The sequence below is a fragment of the Lepidochelys olivacea genome, assembly GCF_965140295.1.
Source record: "Lepidochelys olivacea isolate rLepOli2 genome assembly, chromosome: 5".
In the NCBI taxonomy this organism is placed as follows: domain Eukaryota; kingdom Metazoa; phylum Chordata; order Testudines; family Cheloniidae; genus Lepidochelys; species Lepidochelys olivacea.
The window spans coordinates 45,576,138-45,590,081 of record NC_140415.1 but is presented as its reverse complement, the minus strand read 5'-3'; the positions used below and the strand labels follow the sequence as shown (position 1 = coordinate 45,590,081).

General features: G+C 39.9%; 1 protein-coding gene across 1 annotated transcript in view; it reads right to left on the bottom strand.

The window, feature by feature from the left end:
* Nucleotides 1-13,944, bottom strand: part of DMGDH (dimethylglycine dehydrogenase) — a 67,995-nt gene that overhangs the window by 13,891 nt on the left and 40,160 nt on the right. Inside the window, exons 9-14 of the mRNA XM_084628482.1 lie at nt 13,250-13,403; nt 12,140-12,305; nt 10,873-11,003; nt 8,961-9,178; nt 7,795-7,952; nt 7,199-7,258 (exon numbers count right to left, since the gene is read on the bottom strand). Coding sequence (XP_084484608.1) covers nt 7,199-7,258; nt 7,795-7,952; nt 8,961-9,178; nt 10,873-11,003; nt 12,140-12,305; nt 13,250-13,403 — 887 coding nt within the window. The remainder of the gene's footprint in view (nt 1-7,198; nt 7,259-7,794; nt 7,953-8,960; nt 9,179-10,872; nt 11,004-12,139; nt 12,306-13,249; nt 13,404-13,944) is intronic.

Genomic DNA, 13,944 nt, shown 5'->3' with positions numbered 1-13,944 from the left:
CCCACAGTTCCCGCAGTCTCCACTGCCCACTGGAATTCTGGGTTAAGCTCCCAATGCCTGATGAGGCAAAAACATTGTCGCGGGTGGTTTTGGGTACATGTCATCAGGCAACGGCAGACAATCGTTTTGTGCCTTTTTTCCTGGGTTACCCATGCAAACGCCATACCACGGCAAGCATGGAGGCCGCTCAGCTCACCATCACTGTACGTCTCCTGGATGCTGCTGGCAGACGTGGTAATGCATTGCTACACATCAGCAGCTCCTTGCCTTTGCAGCAGATGGTGCAGTAGGACTCCCTCCATTGCTTGCTCTCCCACACCCTTGCTCAGTTGCTCATTTTCACCGGGCTGGGGCCAAGGGATTCAGAGTGCAGGAGGGGGTGCAGGCTCTGAGAGGGAGTTTAGGTGCAGAAGGAGGCTCAGGAATGGGGCAGGGGTTTGGGATGCGGGAGGGGGTTCAGGGTGTGGGCTTCGGGAAGGAATTTGGGTGCAGGAGGGGGCTCCGGCTGGGGGCTCGGACTAGAACTAGAGTCAAGAATGTGAAATCCTTATGTTTAGATTGGAAAATATTTGCAACCAATTGGATATAGCAGTTGTCTATGCAATAAATACATATCCTTGGCTTTCTCATCTAAAGAGTATCCAGGGTTACAAGAAATACAATATTTTTAACAATAGTGTGTTAGGGAGGGCCTTCATGGCTCTCTGCTTTCAAGCCACACTGTCAGCCTATCTGGATGGGAGTTATGCTGGCACAGACAGCAAATTGTTTTTGTCCATACTGGTCTGGCCAGGTTGAATTATTTACTTTCTTGCAGCTTAAATTGTTACCTGAGAAACAAATGGTTAACCCCATTCTTGGCTCAAATGCCTGTTATTGCATGGGATCGACAACTAGAATACTTACTATGTAATGAAAAAGTTTAATTAATACGGTGGTTGCCCTATTTGCCTGGTCAGCTGCAAAACCAAGAAAAAAGTATGTGAAAGAAAGGCTCTTTGTGACGTACATGAAATAATGTATTTCTAACCTTTATTATTTTATTTTTGCATATTGTTTTTATGGGGAGTGATTTTAAAAGTTTACTTGAACTTAGGAGAAGGGTTGATTTTGTGTTTTTAGTTTTTGTATTTTAAACATGCGTGTTTTACTGTAACGTGTTAATTTTTAAATATGTATTTATTTTTGTACACTATGGCCTAAGGCTAAGATGCTATATTAATAAACAATAATATTTATTCATAAATAATACTATGTCTGTGTTTATGTTCAGGGAACATATACATTCTTTGTAAATAAACAGGATTGCATCAAAGAAATACCTAACACCTTCATCAATTTCTCCTACTAACAGAAATAACCTGCAACACTTCAAATATTGGCTAACAACACGGGTCAAAAAGGTTGACAGTAGAAGCACAAAGTGTCTCATTATCTAGAATTATCTTCCCACAAACTAAACTACCCAGTTATCTGATGAAGTGAGCTGTAGCTCACGAAAGCTTATGCTCAAATAAATTGGTTAGTCTCTAAGGTGCCACAAGTACTCCTTTTCTTTTTACCCAGTTATTGCAACTGGTGTCCAGATGATGGCACTGTTGTGTGTAGCTTAAAAGAAAAACTGAAAATTCAGTTCTGTAAGTAATTTTGTATCGTTGTATTCTTTTGACTAGTGGCAATATTGCATTCATCTTGCCATTGGGAAACATGGAAAATCTTTCTGAAGAAAGTTCATTTCTGAAAGCTATTTGAAGTAATGTGGAAGTTTTTCACTATAATTTGAGGCTGGTTGAGTGTTCCTAATGGTAAAAATGACCTGTGATTTTGCTTAGTGTTTCACAGATATAGTATCATTTTAATCTTTGAGTGTTTAACTGAAAACACTTTGCAAAGCTTCTCAATAATTATCCCATTAGAAAGACGTCTCTGTGATTTATATACAGGGGAAGAAGCAGCAGCCAGAGAAAGTTTCCCTTTCAAAATGATCTTTCCCCCGATTCTAAAAGTCCAATAACTTCCCAGCCAGGGAATGAATTTTTCATTCTTCTGTTTTTTTTGTACACCGCATTTTTGCTAATTACAACACACTATGTACTTTGCTCTTTGCCCTTGAGACCTTTTGTGGGGCCTCATTCCTTTTAGAAATTTTACCAATAAGCACTGGTCCTCCTGCCACCTCCTCCCAATGTATCTTCTCTTAATCATGGCAAATGTAATGTCCATAAATGCTCAAAAATGGTTACTGAATATCGGCTCATTACAACCATAAATTATCGTTGAGAATGTTGTATTATTTTGTCATAATCAACCATTTTATATGAATGAGTGCTTTACAGTCCTGTATAATGCCTTCACATTTATAATATACAAGTACAATATTCAACAGGAATATAGAAATTTTATGTCTCTGCATACATAAGGCCCAATGTATTCTGTGATTCTAAGTCCTGAAATTTGCCTTGGAATTCCCCCCCTTGCCAAAGAATTATGCTTCACAATCTTAGCTTTTGTTTAAAAAAAATGTTTCTAGCCCTTACTGTTCCAAAGATAACCATGAAAATGTGAACCAAGTATAAACTGAAGTAGTGGTGTCTTCCTGGGCCTACAGACTGCCTTAAACAATACCTTTGAGAGATGGTAGTTGCCCAATTCATGGGAATGGGTTGTTAATTCTAAAATCTAAAGATGACAATACAAATAACAACATTGTTAACTATTTCACAACAGATCAGTTTAGGAGAAACACCCAGCTAATGTGCTTACTGTAAAATCTCAAAAAATCCAGTGGTCCTCACCCAGCTGCCAAAACCTCCAGCTTCCTTCTCCTCTTCAACGCTTAGCCAGACAGTTGGCCGTAGTGATCATTCGCCATTTGGTCTGTTCCTGCACAACCGCAAAGGTTTGATGGCCTGAGAATCCAACATCGGAACAGACTTGATGAACCCACATAATAGGGGGTCTGCCTCTGGACGGCCTCCATCCTTCGGTTGGTGGAATTTTATCCTGGATGTTACAAGCCACCTGGAGAATGACGCTCGGTGGAACGTCTTGTGGCATCCTTGTGACATGTCTGAAAAGCGTAAGGCGCTGCCTGTGGACAATAGATCCAGTAGCCTGTAGACCCGAGCGACCATAAACATCTGCATTACAGATTAAGTCATTCCACTTTATGCCCAGTATACGACGTTGACCTTTTGTGCGGAAAGCCTCCAGCTTTGTCCAGTCTCGCAGTGTAGTGTCCATGTTTTGCAGCCGTAAAACAGTATGGGAAGGATACAGCTTGAATAAATCCTGAACTTGGTTGTCATACTAAGATGATGTTGATTCCATATCCCTTGTAAACGGCCCATGGCAGATGCTGCAGTGCCAATCTGATGGAGAACCTCCGTGTGAGAATTGGAGGAGCTGGTCAGTATAGAACCTAGATAGCAAAAGCTGGAAACTGATTCAACAGTTTCGCTGTTCAAAGAGATTGGAGTCGCAGGTGGACGTGGTCCTAGATTTTGCAGTTTCATCTTTGACCATGAAATGTGGAGACCAATCTTAGCTGACTCCTCTTCCATATGCTGGAGTGCCTCATGAAACTTGTCAGGGCTCTGTACTAAAAGAACAGCGTAGTCAAGGTCTGTGAGTGAGAGATCACCAATCTCAAAGCCTATGGACCTGACGGAATGCTGCATTATTAAATCCATTGCCTGACAAAAGTGTGCAGGGCCAGAACGCAACCCTGCCTAACACCAGATATTGATTTAAAAGGCACTGACATCCAGCTCCCCTGATGAACACGGGCAGTGGTTCCATTATGCAGCTCTCTAATCAAGTTCAGCAGAGTGGTAGGGACACCTACACCCTTTAAGGCCATCCATAACACAACATGGTCTACTGAATCAAATGCAGCCTTAAGATTAACCTACGCTTCATGCAGGGGCTTCCTGAACTCGCGCTGTATCTCCGACAACAAGCGAAGGGCCAAAATTGCATCTATTGTAGACATGTTCCTTGTAAAGCCTGACTGTTGGGGACAGTGCTTCCAGTGTAGCAAAGGCTCCAGGCGTGCCAGCAAAACATGCGCAAACACCTTCCCTGGAATGGAGAGCAAGGTGATGGGCCTGTAGCTCTTACTGTGACTGCCACATCATCCAGCTCTGAACATGCCGTTTGTAGTAACTACCTCTTGACCGCTGAGGTTGCGAATGGTGTGGAATGCTGGCTTCAAGTTGCCCCTGGCTAAGCCAAATTTGACATCATCCGCAACTTTGTTATAATATGCCTTGTGATATCGGAGTGTCAGGGTGTTAAATTTTTGCTTCAGCTGATTATGAGTGCGCTTATCACCATGCGGCTTTCAATTTAATGATCTGGAAGGCCTCCTCCGATAGCCATGGTTGGCATGCTGAATGCCTGTAGCCAATCATCTGCTCAGCAGATTAGTTGAGGGTAGAAGTGAACAGGGACCAGGCAACCTCCACATCATCTGGCAGATTAGCTAGACCTGAGAATCTGTTGCTGACATCAATACAAAACCTGTTGGCTAAACCTGGCACACACAGTGTGTCGATGTCAAACTTCTTCATCATCGCAGAGGGCTTACCTGCTCGTTGGAGCATCAACACCATACAAGTGACCACTAGATGGTGATCTGTGTTCGCCGCGAATTCTGCACCAAGATATACTCTACAGGAGGCGAAGAGACACCTATCACATGTAATGATGTGGTCCAATTCCTTCTGAGTGACACCATCATGAGAGATCCATGACATCTGGTGTATGCGTCACTGCTTGAACTATGACCCAAGAATGGAAAAATTCTGGGAGGCACAGAATGTAAGCAAGTGACGAGAGTTATCATTGGGTGTGCCTGAATCATAATGACCTGTTCAAACCCAGTTCGCAGGGAGCCTGTAACTACATTTATGTTACCCAGGATCATGAGATTATCATGTGGAGCGACTGTGCATACTAGATGTTCCAATTGATCATAGAAATGATCTTTAACTGAGTCAACAGATTCCTCTGTCGGCGTGTAGACTGCTATGACAGTGAGGTAACCGTGCCAATGTTTAAGACATGCAGTAAGTAAACGAGGAGACATGGGTATCCAGGTTGTCAGGGAGGACTTGGCCTCACTTTGCAGTAGAAGTGCTACCCCATATAAATGTTGGGGCCACCAGAATACAGAAGTAAAGAATCTTCCACCTCATGATGTCCGTGATCTATCGGCCTTGCTTCTGTTAGTCCTGCGATTGATGTACCAAGACAGTCGCGTGAGATAGCAACATGATGACCACGCCTGTGAAGAGTTGCAACAATCCAAGTTGCAATTCATAGAATCATAGAATATCAGGGTTGGAAGGGACCTCAGGAGGTCATCTAGTCCAACCCCCTGCTCAAAAGCAGGACCAATCCCCAATTAAATCATCCCAGCCAGGGCTTTGTCAAGCCTGACCTTAAAAACTTCTAAGGAAGGAGATTCCACCACCTCCCTAGGTAACGCATTCCAGTGTTTCACCACCCTCCTAGTGAAAAAGTTTTTCCTAATATCCAACCTAATTTTGGTGGACTGTCAGAGATCACAGATACAATTGGATGCATTGTCACAAAGTACAGCAGACATGCCTGCCGACATCAGAGGATGCGCGTCCCCAGGGGGGCTTTGACACGAACCCATCATGTTTGCACCGAGGGGAGACAGCACCGACAAGACATTTACAGCTGAAAGTAAGGCAGGGGCTTTAACCCTGGTGCTGAGTATTAGGTTATTCTTGATACCATCTGTGAACTTGAATATTACACCCTGTGAAACTTGAGATATACTTTGTCATAAAATGGCTTTAAAACTCTGGATACAACTGGAACCTTCAGATGTCACTGTCATGCCCATTATATGCACTGCTAAATAAAGACAATGTTCTGTCACATTTATTTTTCTGTACAAACTGGACTTTATAATTTTATGGCTATCACTGAACCTTTCCTTTGGATAGCAACATTTGACCGTGGTGCTCTTTTAATGCACTGCCAATTCTGTGTTACTGCTTAAAAGAAAATTAACTATTACTTCAGAAATAGACTCTAATAATTATTAAACATCTTTGCATATATATTTCAGGCTCTTGGATGATCATTTGCATCAGTGTACATCTGGAGAAATTCTGTAGACTTCAATCAGATTGCAAAGGGTAACCCCAAGAAAAAAATTGATCTATTATCTATATAACTAGGGTAGATACAATGGGCAAGTTGTGCCAAATTCTGATTTCATTTGCACCAATTTAAAGCTGGAGTGACTCACATGATATAATTCAAAGCAGAGTCTAACCTATACTATTTTAATTGTTAGATAGTTTGAAAGGCCCATTAAAAGCAATAACTACATCTATTATTTTGAACATAAAGTTTGATGCAGTATAAAATTTGCCAATGAATTATCCCCAAACAATTATGTCAGTAAAGAGAAGTATAACTTGTGTTAATTCCTGTAGTTTATATTTAAATACAACCAATATTATGCTCTGAGCCCAGTCCCACTCCCTACGTTTCGAATTATGCAGCAATCCATTTTGCTGATGCCATCTCTTCAGTGGCTTTATAACTAAGTTTTACGCTAACACTGATTTAGCTTATTGTGTCTAATTCATCAAATTCGCATTGAGCAATTCTTTTGAAATATTTATTGCTCAGGCCAATATTTACTATACCAGAATAAATATCACATGAGATCAGAGAAAATACTGCTGCATTGAATAACTCATAAAATAATAGAAGGCAGATTGAAACATTTCCGGTTCGCTATAAAACAAATGTAGCAGTGCAATTAGTACATTAGTACATTAGTCTGCTTTAAAAATGATACTTGCCTTGAGGGTCTTTAAATATCCAATCTACTGAAAATGCTATTATTTTAATATGTTAAAAAGACGTACATACTCGTATTTGTACATATGTACATAGATGGTACATTTAAAACTGTCTGATCTAATATATAATTTTGGCAAAAACAAACGTGGAGAAAAATGTTAAACCTTTTTTGCAAAAAAGCTACTTATAATAAAGGCATTACTTTAGTGTAACACTAAGACTTTGCTTCACCCATTTACAAATATCTGTATTTGCATGCATAGAAAATTGCTTTTTCTTTTAAAACACTTATGGAAAGAACCTTCCAGATAACATAACTTTTAAAATAATACAGACATACCTTGTTTAACTTGATAAAATAGTCCAGTCCAGCTTCCAGAGGATTAGTGTCACAGTTCATCTGTTAGAAAAATAAATATTTAATCCATAAGTGATGGCCCCGCAGGTTCCCCCATTGTTTTCACTTCTTTTGTTTCTAGTTTTCCATTTAATCCTTTTTATTTTTTATGTATAGTGGGTTAAATTCTTCTGTTAGCCAGGTGCAATTCACCGAGAGCTGCATGTGTGTAATTTTAAGCAGAGTACCTAATGCTATCCAAATGAAGCATGTTTTAACATACACAATAAAACTATAACTCAATAAGAAATGAGACATCTTGTCAAAATAAAATGAAATCAACACAACCATGAACAACTGAGGTGCATCCAAAATAGATATTTCTCTGCCAGAAATTTAATGAGTATAGTAGTTATTTTTACGTGGGAAAGGCACAGTTCATCATAATAGTAGTTTCCCCTGACTAAAATAAAATCCGTCTGATTTCTCTCCATTGCAGATTGAGAAACCCAGAACAAAATGTAGCTCTTTCTATCTAGTTGTGACTAAAACCCATATTTAAAAAAAATTGAATTGTAAAAATAACTGTGTTTTCAAACCTCTGCCCCCCAGGCCCGGAAAGCTTTTTCCAGCCTTAAGGCATTCAGAGCATAAGTTCCAAAGTCATCGATTCCTTCTTCCTGGCCTGCTTCCATGATGGCATTGTATAGAGCTGCAGAATCTTCTTTTCTATGGTAGAGTTCCCAACCCAGTTCACCTGTTATAAAACAAAAGTTAACAGACTAATCAAATTTAGAATTAAATAATCCCAATATATTTAGTGCTAGCATTATTACTGCAGAGATAAATGTTATGAAAATTAGGGCCAAATTTCCCTATTACACAGAACTCATTAGTAAGGGAGTGCAGAAATTTCCCTTCCCCACAGGAGCTCCTGAAAGAATTGTGCCTCAGTACATAAATAATGGCACTATAAGTGAGCTATAGCTCACGAAAGCTCATGCTCAAATAAATTGGTTAGTCTCTAAGGTGCCACAAGTACTCCTTTTCTTTTTGCGAATACAGACTAACATGGCTGTTACTCTGAAACCTATAATTTAAACTGATGACCCAAACCTGGGAAATAAACGATTCAGTAAGAAGAGGACAGGAAAGAAGGCCAAAGTCAGAGATGATGTTTAAGGGACATATAAATTATCAATTGGTAAATTACTCAAGTCTAAGTCTACACTGGTATAATATATATACTGGAAGATGCCAGTTACACCAACATGGACTGCCTCAGACTGAGCTCTGAATTTGGCTCAGTATGGTAGAGATGGACATAGAGACAAATGAAAATAAAAAGTGACTGGCACAGAAAAAAGGGGAAATAATAAAAATTTAGCACTTATGCTTTCTGTTTTCAAGGCACTTTACAGATACTAATTTAGTAGTAATCCAAAATCATTCCTTAACACTGATTTCCCACCAAAGATTACAGTTTTCAAAACTGACCTTTAGTTCTGTAAAAAAAAAATTATATATATATACACTTTGGTGTATTTTTTTCTTTGAAAGATCTTGGAAATCCTTCTTAGTTCCTAACCAGAAAATGTTTGACAACCAATGTACCGTTTCTCTCTCATTTATGTCTATTTATAATTTGATTAATCTAATGCTTTCGAACACATCATCAGTTTCATTTCTCAACATAATTTTAGTCATACCAGTTATTTTCCTCGCTGCCCAATTATTTTGATAGTCTGTTTTCCCTACCTCTTACCTGTATAGGATATCCTAATAGCAGTAGCAGCAATATCAGAAAGTTTAATATGTCTGGACTGAAGAAATTTAAATGCAGAATCACTAAGATCCTCAGTGGTCAGTTTCTGGAGAACCTTTCGGGCAAATGGACCTGCTATGCCAAGTACTCCCATCTCATCTGTAATATTTTTAATCTCAACATTGTATCCACCCTTCAGTGCCTCCTCTTCTATCCATCTGCATGTGAAAGACAAGAGTTTTATTAACATTCTCAGTCAAGGTAACAATTTTAGCATTTGTTCCTGGGGCCATAGACCATAGATTTATTGTAACATTCAAAGTAAGTGTTCTGTACGATGATGATAATTAAAACTTGTGCACTTGTGGTAGAGCCTAGAGGCCCCAACCAAAGATCAGAGCTCTACTGTGCTTGGCGATGTACACACACACAAATAATGAAGAGCCCAAACAGATTGCCATATAAGTATTCAGCAGTGCTTGAAAAGACAAAACAATATGGAAATCATGGGTATGAGGCAGCCGCCAGACATATTGACCAAACTACCTGCTTTAACCCATTAATCTGGCAATTACTAATATTTATTTATTATTAATCATGATGGGCCAAATCCTAAGGCCTATTCCCAGGGAGGGGAGCTCCACACCAACCTGACTGAGCCTGAGGATAGTCAGGGCAGTGTGAAAGAGGGCATAGTGATCAGCCACACCACCATCATGACCTGTGGAGGCCCGAAAAAGAATAAAGTGTTCATGCAAATGAGGAGCTTCTGAAACTGCTACTGCCGCTGCTGTTGATTTGCAGACAAGAGCCTTCTGCTCTTGCTCCTGTTGCTTCCACTGCTATGATAATAGCTGGAGCAGTAAGGCTTGCAAGTGCTGCTATTACTCCCCAGCTTCAACAACTAAAAGGGGATTCTGGATCCTACTTCTTGTACCACATTTCACCAGATTCTCTCTTCCAGACCCAGTTCTTCTCTTCTGGGGCACAAACAGTCCCAAAATAATCAGAAAGCCTATTTGCTTTGAACAGCACAACCCACATTCTACTGTTTTTAGGGCAGTCTCTTCCCCAGTGTACTTCCCCCTTCTTCCCTTCCTTCCTTGGTATATGAAGCAGCTGGACCTGGCAGGCCCTCTACCCTTTCCTCCCTGATCCCTGAGTCTGCAGAAGAGCATGGGAAAGGGAGGGATTTATGAGTATGTTTCTTTCCAGGACCCCTGAACCCTCTTGAGACCCAACTGCAGTGTATACTTCATCACAAAGGCAGGTTAATAACTGGTGTAAAATAAGTTTTTTTAGATGTAGGATAAGTGCAATAGATAAGTGCAATAATTGAGGCAGTTTAGTACAGAGTTAGAGGAGAGGTTTTAAAAGGGGAAACAGCAGTCCTAGAGTAGAGGGTCGAAAGGATCATAGGACTTAAAATGGATATGCCTTTAGATCCAAAATATGTATAACCACAAAGGCAACAAAGAAGAGCAAGCAGTAAACACAGTGAGCATAAGAAATCTCTTAAAACAGATACACATTCCTGACATAATCATACACTGTAGATTCCTCAGACTATTTAAATTGTTAGTGAAAAGTTCAGCTTTAACTCTTAACAACCAAGTCTCTCATAAAGTTCACAAAATAAATAAAGAAGGTAGTATTCAAAATCTTATAGTATATAGTCTGATAAGTTTTCTTAAGAAATCCGAAGGCATAGTTGGGGGACCAAACAAAACTGTTGAAGTTCTTTACAAATAAATACATTGAGCCAGTTCTGCCACTCTTATTCAAGTTTAGTACTTAAATATGCAAGTATTCCCATTGATTCCAATGGAACAAATCACAGAATAAGGCATCACTCACAGATGTATGTATCTGTATCTATCTGTGTACTGTATTTACCTATATACACGCTTACCTCAGATCATGGAGCTCTGACCCAGAACCAGTCACCAGCAAAAACTCCCCTGGAGACAGGTGAGACACGGTTAGCTCAGCATAGACTTGGCCTCTCGGTGTTAACATGTGACTTATATTTGTAGCACCCATCTACATAGTAGAACATATAATAATTTCATTTGCAAAATAAATCCTTTGAGCTCTTGCAGGTCCTTGGTGCAAAATGTGAAAACAAAATGCTTGTGTACATTAGTTATACAAAAATCTTTAACCATATCACTTATATTAGAAAGTATGACTCTCTCTCTCTTTCTTCTGTTTTTAACCTCATTAGTAGAAGATTAATGTCCTATTGCTCAGGATTATGATTTATAATGGAAATTTCACATTTTTCATATGAAAGAAATTAACAATCCGTTGCTTGAAATAAAGGTTTGGTCAAGGTCTTTATAAATATTTGTTATGTGTATGTTACAGAAGACTTTCTCAAGCCAAAACTGATTGAAGAATAGATTTCCAATGCAAATTCAGTCATAGATTCATAGATATTAAGGTCAGAAGGGACCATTATGATCATCTAGTCTGACCTCCTGCACAACGCAGGCCACAGAATCTCACCCACCCACTCCTGAGATAAACCTCTCACCTATGTCTGAGCTATTGAAGTCCTCAGATCATGGTTTAGAGACTTCAAGGTGCAGAGAATCCTCCAGCAAGTGACCCAAGCTACAGAGGAAGGCGAAAAACCTCCAGGGCCTCTTCCAATCTGCCCTGGAGGAAAATTCCTTCCCGATGCCAAATATGGCGATCAGCTGAACCCTGAGCATATGGGCAAGATTCACCAGCCAGATACCCAGGAAAGAATTCTCTGTAGTAACTCAGATCCCACCCCATCTAACATCCCAATTTTTTTTCTTAAGTTTGCTGTTCATCAAAGCCAAAAATTGTGCTTGCCTTATTCACACAATTGTTCCCCTTGAGTCATGTGAATAAGGCATGCAGGAATTGGTACCAAAAGGATGAGCATGCCACAAGCCTGCCAAAGGTGTCTAAGAGGTGTTTACAACTCTGAGTTAATCCAATACAATCTCTGCTGTGTATAGTCTTGATCTAGCAAAAAGTCTCATTTGACACAAAAGGATTTCCAGAGGATTCCTCTTTAGTGTTTTTTCTGTGAGATGAAATATAAAGATGATCACATTATTATGCCTCTGCTTCCCTGTCTCCCATTTCTGGAACTCTTCCAGCGTGACCTAAATTAGTTACATTATCATAGTTCTGTTTACCTTTGGAATGACATTTGCAAACAGGTGATCCAACAGTTTAACCGAATCATTCCCTTTGACAATAAACTTGCCAAATGGTGTCAGGTCAATCACACCAACTTTTTCCATAACCTGCTTATATTCACGACCCACAGGTTCAAACCAGTTCGTGCGCCAAAAACTGGGTCTGAAACAGAGTATTTACGCACATAAAAAACAGAATACACATCTGGTTATTACAGTCTAGCCATTTTGTGATCTATTCAGCAAAATATATTCCCAAAATTCTTCGTTTTGCAAGTCATTCAAAAGCATTAGAACCTAGTCTCTCTTATTTTAGGTAGTTTATCCATTATTTTCCTCAGTGTAACAATGGGTTAAATATTAATTCATTTAACATGAGAGTCAAAAACAAAATTGGCAACAATAAACTATGTAACAGTTTGAATTGTTAAAGTGTAAGAAAAAATTTCTACTTCTTCATTAATTAACTCTGGGTAAATTTACTGCTGAATTTGCTGAGTCCTTTATTATGGGTTAGATTGTTGAAGGCTTCACCCACCTAGCTGCACAGGGAAGAGTAGGGCTCTCCTTACTCCCCTGCTGAGCCTTGCACAAATTGTGACTACAGCTGAGGATGGGAAAACAGAGCTTCTTGCCTGATACCTCCCACTGGAAGCAAACAGGCAGGGAGCGGAGAGCAGAAAAAGGTGGGGAGGATCCTGGGCCCCGCCACCTTTACTCACCGGTTGCACAGAGGGAGTAAGTTAGTTCCATGAAAAGAGGTGAAATAATTTACTCCCTGCAGAACAAGTGGGAAGTAAGGGAGGAAATGTGACTTTATAGTTACAGTTTGCTCTCTAGTCTGCTCCCGGCCAGTGCAGCTGCATGCTGCGGTTAGTAAGGTTACAGTGTAATTCTATATCTGTGCTTTAGAATTTATGTATCTTGAGAATTAAATAGATTTTAAAATATAGATAACAAAATCAGACCAACCAAAAAAATAACAGAAGAGTTGCTTCTGAGACCTTCTTTGGCTAAACTGACTGAAAATCCTAATTCAATCCTAATTCAATCAACTCTTGCCTTCAGGACAATAGACCAATACAAAATTGGTAATCGTTCATTTACTTGTATCCAATCTCATCTCCAGGCTTGTAGAACCAATGAGGTTGCTCCCATCCTGCATGGAAACCCATTGAGCATTTAGATTTAAGCACTTCATAAAGCCCACTGACTCTCTCTGTAGGTCTCCCAGCAAACCTTTCTTCTTTAGGATAACCAACTAGAACGGAAAAAAGAAAAGAGGGACACTAGATATCGTACACCAAGAAAGCAAAACATGGTAAAAAAAAGTCAGCAACTGCATACCTAAAATAAATATTTCTAATATAGCTACAAAGCAAATTTCTAGAGCAGTGGTTCTCAAACTTTTTTTTCGCGGACCACTTGAAAATTGCTGAAGGTCTCGGCAGACCACTTAATGACCTTTCCAAATGTTGTGTGTACCATTAGCTAACTACTGTAAAGCGCTTTGAATAAAACCACTATATACAAAAAATCTTAATAATAGTTAACATTTTTTGTTCTACAAATAAAAGCACACAACTCATATTTTAGTATCAGTAGTCTTACCTTTCTAATGTGATGGATATGCCCTCTCTCCCCTGCCGCAGCAGCCCCCAAGCTGGGGCTGGGAAGGAGGGCCATCTCTCCCTGGCAGCCGCAGCCCTGGAGCTGGGGAAAGTCACCTCTTTCTCTGGCCGCCACAGCCCTGCACATCCCAAATTCCCCCCACCCCCTCTTCTCACCCCACTGCCCCCTCG